This window comes from Protomyctophum bolini (genome assembly GCF_963924005.1).
Source record: "Protomyctophum bolini genome assembly, chromosome: 8".
NCBI lineage: Eukaryota > Metazoa > Chordata > Actinopteri > Myctophiformes > Myctophidae > Protomyctophum > Protomyctophum bolini.
The window spans coordinates 21317433-21324476 of record NC_137869.1 but is presented as its reverse complement, the minus strand read 5'-3'; the positions used below and the strand labels follow the sequence as shown (position 1 = coordinate 21324476).

At 44.2% G+C, this 7044-nt stretch overlaps 1 protein-coding gene across 1 annotated transcript in view; it reads left to right on the top strand.

Annotated features, from left to right (window-relative positions):
* trabd2b (TraB domain containing 2B) overlaps positions 1–7044 on the top strand; it is a 119397-nt gene that overhangs the window by 64953 nt on the left and 47400 nt on the right. The window contains exon 3 of the mRNA XM_080769389.1: positions 2453–2599. Coding sequence (XP_080625515.1) covers positions 2453–2599 — 147 coding nt within the window. The remainder of the gene's footprint in view (positions 1–2452; positions 2600–7044) is intronic.

Here is a 7044-nt window from a genome sequence, read left to right as displayed (position 1 = left end):
AGAGAGACAGAGAGAGAGAGAGAGGCATCCATGGTGTATATAAGCTCTCCACTTGTCTCCTTTCATTAGGATGAGAGCACAATGCTAAAGCACTGAGACCATTTAACACACTGTTTCCCAAACAGTGGGTCGTAGACGTAGACCAATTGTGTTGCGAGTAAATATCCCCTTCTTCTATCTATATTATTTCAAAAGTTAAATGCAACTTTTGATCAATGAAAGAAATTCAAGCTTGAATGAATAAAGAAAGAAAAGAAATGAATCAAATAATTTCCACAATAAAAACACACAGACCTCTGAGACAGACAGACAGACAGACAGACAGACAGACAGACAACAGACAGACAGACAGACAGAGACGTGGCCTGCAGGGTTCTCAGAACTCAAAACGTGATTAACGGAGCATGAAGGTTACCACAGTTTAACCGCTCAACGCGCACAATGAGGGCATTTATGATTGCAAAAACACAGCATAATTGGATGAGTTACGACCCGCACCTTTGACTTTGGCCTCGATCAGTCGGACAGCTGTATTGGCCATAAGTCGCCTCGCAAATCATACCGGGCCCGGACTACAGTACAGTATAGCGCTTTTGGCCTCGTCCCGATAGTATTTAAAAAAAGCACTAGTCTCGTTTCCTTGACGTAGGCAATTGGGAATGTAGACGTGGATGTATTTATAGCGCGTACTGCGCTATAAATACGAGCCGAGTCACACAACCAATCAAATCTAATCAAATCAATGTGCAAATCATGCGCACACACACGCACATGCACACACACACACACACACACACACACACACACACACACACACACACACACACACACACACACACATGTGCTCGCACGCACACACAAACGAACGCACGCGCACACACACACACACACACACACACACACACACACACACACACACTTGTGTGAGTGTGAATGAAACCGAATCTGCCATGTCCACATACATACTGTACGTCAGGTTTTCCGGTGCACCATACATGCACACCTACAGTAAGGCTCCTGTCACTGGGCTTAGAGGGTGATTGACAGCCAGGCTGGGGCTGTCAGGCCAATGAGAGGCGGCGTGGAGCGCAGAGGGGCGTGAGCATGCAGGTTAGGTTAACCCCCGTGGTCCCAGACAGCTGCCGTGTCGTTGGGCTGGCTGTGGCTGGCTGGCGGCTGCACACCATAAATTCTCTCTAAAGAGGGTTTACTTTTGATTTTAATGGGAGCTGTAAATTTACGGCACTTGAGCCCCGGTGAGAGAGAGAGGAGAGAGAGAGAGAGAGAGAGAGAGAGAGAGAGAGAGAGAGAGAGATTTTTAAAGGGCACTCTCTCCCCCTCATTTCTCTCTATCTCTCTCTCTCTATACCCAGCTTTTCTTTCTCCCTGCCTTGCCTCCCTCTCTTTCCTGGAGAGAGTTATTGCTTTCACTGAGTTTTTCCCATTCCTTCTGTGGTCTGATTTTTACCTGTAGTCAGCCTTGCGTGGAAAGTGTATGAAAACAACCTAAAAATGAAAATGAAAACTCTGCATTTTTGAGGGCGCTAGCCCCATCTATATATACATCTATATATGCTTTTGTCCCACAAAATGTCCGCAACACAAACATTAAATGCCATTGACAATGAAAGGAAGATGTACGTCATCTTGTCCCCACACGTCTCATATTTCATGCCATCGACAATGAAAGGAGGTCAAATGTCCGCGTAAATTTGTGGCAACAGGCAACATGCATTCTGATTGGCCAGTATGAGATGATGCATGATGATGTACGATGATAAGAGCGCCCCTCACTTCACACGGGTGTGATTTTCTTCTTCACCAAAGGCCTCAGGTGCATGACTGAATTTAGTCTTATAACGCCATCAAAATCATTCCTCGCTGAAGTCAGCAGTTGTGTTTTAAAAAACAACAACAATAACCAGCAAAAACAACCGCTGCATGCATTATTCCTCCACAGCAGTGGTTTTCAACCAGTGGTCCGGGGACCACTGGTTGTCCTTGAGGGGTCCCAGGTGATCCCCAGCTAAATGATGGAGAGTTGGTAACCAAATGGACCCTTACAGATCTTTAACTCTTGAGTAAAATCTTTGTTAAACAGCTGCATTACTTAATTTATAAGAAGTCTACACAAGTAAAGAATGCAGAAGATTGTTATTTTGATCAATGTTTGCCTGTTGTCTCTCCTATGGCTACCACATCAATACAGCATGGAATCTTATCCAACAACAGCAAAATAGTCTTGGGTCTTATAGAGGCTAAATCTCATCAAACGGTGGTCTGTCCGTGGCTCAAATGCTGAATGAATAACGTGAACCTTGATATGAAAAGGGTTGAAATGAAAACCCCTGCTCCAGAGGACTTATAGTTCAACATGATCCCACTTGTTGTGGAAGGGGGTTGTATTGTGGGTCGGTGAACTAACAGAAACATGTGTCTGGTCTCCCTGCAGGTGCTGTTTGCCTTGAACCAGACTCTGCTGCAGCACGAGAGCGTGCGCGCGGGCAGCATGCAGGGCTCCTACACCACCGAGGACCTCATCACACACTACAACTGTGGCGACCTGAGCTCCATCATCTTCAACCACGACACGTCGCAGGTTGGTCCTCCGTCTTCCCCCAGCATTTACATTGTGTCATTGGTATAGCAGCTGGTCACGTGTACAGTGACAGTACAGTACCTTGAAGCTTATCAGTTATCAATTCGATTCAACTGAGCTTTATTGGTATGAGAAAACATACGTTTGGTCAGGAGGTAACATGGGGGGGAGGGGGGCACGGCCACAAATGTTTGGGGGCCGCTGCTTTAGAGGTATACAAATGAAAAGGTCTTAAACGTCCTTAATTGTCACTTCAGACCAGTGGTTTTCAACCAGTGGTCCTTGAGGGGGTTCCAGGTGGTCCCCAGCTAAATGATGGACAGTTGGTAACTAAATGGACCCTTATTGATCATAAAGTAAAATGAAACAAGATGGACCCTTGGTTTCATTTTACGCTCTAAAATTATTATTAGTAAAATTATTGTTAAACATAGATCTGCACTAAGTAAGTTCATTCTACACAATTAGAGAATGTAGAGGAATTGTTGTTTTGATCGTTCGCCTGTTACTGTATATCTCTCCTATTGTACCAACATAAATACAGCATGGAAATGTGGACATATTCTTTAGTTTTGTGTCTCCCCCCAGTCTTGGAACCAGTGATCTAAACTAGAGCACCTTTGGGGTGTTGTAGGAGTCTTCTCTCTCTACATCTTGCTTGTGTTTTCTTGCTGAAGAACGGTTCACTTGTAGTTTGGGTGCAGGGGATGTGTTTGTTTACTATAACGTTACTATGGGAGGCCCAGAAGTCCTGATCAAATCGGCACAGGCCTGATTTTTACGAGCATTTTCCCATTGTCCTTATAGAGTCATAGTGCTCTTTGTCCCGATAATTAGACTTCTATTAGAATTAGAGTTGTAATGTTGATGCCTTTACCATTTATATACAGAGAGACAATGCCTGTTCTATGTGATGTTTTGTCTCGTCTGCTACAAACAAGGACCACAATGGAAATACGTCGCCGGCTTTGTTGTCTTTTTTATCCTTGACGTTTCTGTGAAGCATGTAGCATGTGTTTTTCTTTTAATCGTAACGATTAATAAATCAAATCATATAAAATCTAAACAGAGATTTGCAGAGGGCCGACAGCCATGAGAAGACATTTTAACCCATTAAGACCATGTGGGCGACTTTATATCCTATTTTAGATCCTATGTTTCTGAAAAAACATATGTTGTGCTTCTCAAACTTTTTCATGTCACAGTGGACCCCCAACATGCATGCTCTCAGATCTGGTCATGCAGACATGGTCGCTGCTAGGGCTGATTGGCAGGGTGGAGTTGGATCGTTAGTGAGATTGGACCACACCTGAATCTGGTGTGTCCCACGCCAATATATGTGTCAATCTGCCTTCACTCCTGAGTCTTTTTTCCGCTCTACTGGTTTATTTGTTTGTTTGCCTTGGTTTACACCTTACAACATTCCCACTGCACATATGTGCACTCGCACGCATGCACACACTGATGATCATTCATATGATCTTTCAATCTCTCTCTCTCTCTCTCTCTCTCTCTCTCTCTCTCTGCGGACCATGCAGAGTGTTAGCTTCATGTGTAGTTCCTCTTCACTTCTTCAGTGTGAGCTCTCTAAATCACAGCAGTTGGCCCCTGCTCCTTGTGTCATAATAACATGTATTAACATTCCTCCGCACATGCTAGAGCAATCAAACGCCTGACTCTCTGTTCCGTGTTGATCTACAGCAGCTCCGCTCATGTGTGGTGTGTACGCGTGCGTGCATGTGTGCGCCTTTGGATATGCATGCACACGCACACATGCACGCACACATACACACGAGGGAACAGGTGTTCTTTGATAGATGAGGTCTAATCCTGCAGTCCCAGACACCACTGATGGTCTCCCTGCTCAATCTGCATTGTGTTCTGGAAGGGGCCGATGATGATGATGATGATGGGCCCCAGAGCTGAACAGAGAGAGACAGGTTAATGCATTTCAACACTGGCTACTAAGAGAGAGAGAGAGAGAGAGAGAGAGAGAGCTTCAAAGGGAAAGGAGAGGAGAGGAGAGGAGAGGAGAGGAGAGGAGAGGAGAGGAGAGGAGAGGAGAGGAGAGGAGAGGAGAGGAGAGGAGAGGAGAGGGTTCAACTTCAAAGGAGCCATCTAGAGCCAGAGGAGAGGAGCTGGGGGAGACAGAGTCCTGTGACAGAGTGGACGTGTGCAGAGCAGGGCCGAGCGTGACCGCGAGCGAGGAAGGGAGGAAATATCTCGCCGTCCATCCACATTTCCTGTTCGGTGCCGGATAGAGAGCAGCTAATGGGGCTCTCCAGTGATACGTTATCTGCATGCGCCGCTAATACCCCCTCCACCACGCACGCACACACGCACGCACACACACACACACATACACCTCCCGGGTCCAACCTTTCCCTATAGCAAGTTTTCTTCTCTCCTCGGGTTAAACAGACATCCTTGTTTGTTTGATGGACAGTAGAGCAGATTTCCTCCTTCTTTCTTTTTCCTTTTCTTTAACCTAACTGACATACATTATCTTGGTCTTATCCCTTCAGTTCAGTGGTGGAAAAAAGTACTCAAAGTTCTTACTGAAGTAAAAGTATTAATCCTGCGACATAGAATATACTCTGTGAATGTCCGGATTTAAAATAATGTACTTGAGTAAAAGTACTGGCAATCTGGCATCAAAATGTGAGCCAGTGCAGGTCATAAACAGAATGAATGCATGCTCTCAGATCTGGTTATGCAGACTTAGTATTGGATAATAAGCAGGCTCCAATGCATTTGCACTGTACGACCTCTCTGAAGTGTTTTATAATACACACACACCGGTGTGATCTCTGTGAATGGTGCCATCACACGCAACATTAAAACACACATGCACAGTTCATATTTGGTACACATTTTCAGCCCAGTACAGAGAATCTGTGTTCCTCAAATGGGAGTATTGGTACCCCTAGAGGTATTTTGGGGTGTTCCAAAGGGGTACAGTTTCATCTTTTAACACAAATATTCTCTTCTGGCACAAAACATTTTCAGATGGGGACAACTATATCAATTTGAGTTCCTTGGCTGAAAGAATGAAGCTGTGAAGAAAGTTTTAGAACAACTGCAGTAGGTTATTTGGATCGATCTAAGATCCTCAGTGTTTGTCTTCTGTAGAGTAAGTAAGTTATCTCCTGCAGAATACTGTTTCCTTAACACTGGGTCGGGACCCATGTTTGTGTCACGGATGTGTATGGGACGCGAGTAAAGTTTATTTTGTTATATAGTTGGTTATATATAGCCTATTAAAAAAAAAATCATCAATTAAAAACAATTCCAACTTTCTTAAAAAGTATTTAATTATTAAAATGAAATAAATCTAATAACATCCATGAATAAATAAATAAAAATGTTTAAGAAGAAGAAGTGAAAATAGCAGATCCACAAGTATATACTCTTCTGGGTCTTGAGCTAAGATGGAACCACCGATGTAGAACCTACTCAAGTATGACATTCAAGAGGGTCTAAATCAAACACAGAGAAAGAGGAAATTAAACCTTCGGCAGACGATCCAATGAATGTCTGCCGTTTCCATTTAGGGGCTTGAATTATAACCCTTTAACCCATTTTGGGCGGGAACCCCTTTTGGTGTTTCAAGCATTATGTCATGCTTTAGCTATTGAAAAATAGCAGATCTACAAGCTCATAGCGTGCCACCGAGTGGCGCGCTACGAGCTTGTAGGTCTGCTATTTTTGAAAAGTCGTGAAAATGTGGTGCAAATCTTTGAATATATATTTCAGAGCGAACATTTTTAACTAAAATATTGGCTTCTGGGTGGTCCCTTGAACTACATATTTTGAGATGGGGGTCCGTGGACCAATAGAGATAATTCTGGGGGTCCTTGACATGAAAAAGGTTGAGCACCACTGACATGGGTTTTTCAGATTTTTTGGGGGATTTTGAAGCCTTTTTTTTAATCGACCTCAGTCCAAAATGGATTAAGCTCTGTGCGAAGTCAAAGAACAAAGGCAGGGATGATGGAGAGAGTGCAGACAGGGCAGAGGAGATGCTGTGAGGCATGATGGGAGAATGAGATGCTCTTGGATGGTTACTGGAGACCATGCAGCACCTCACAAGTCCTGCGTTCAATAAATCTAATGGTGGCATTGGTGGGTTCAGTCACCAACGCACGCACGCACGCACGCGCGCACACACACACACACACACACACACACACACACACACACACACACACACACACACACACACACACACACACACACACACACACACACACTACCAGCATACTTCAACCACTTAATTAAACCCTACTGTATGTATTTCACTGACCAGACTTCTCTGGGATCTACACAGTATATTAGGTCCTTTTCCCCTATAAACCAAATCTGGTCGCTGACAGTAATCGATCTACAAGCTGTAATGGTGAGCTTGTAGATCTGCTGTTTTTGGCAGAATGTTGGCCTCCAGA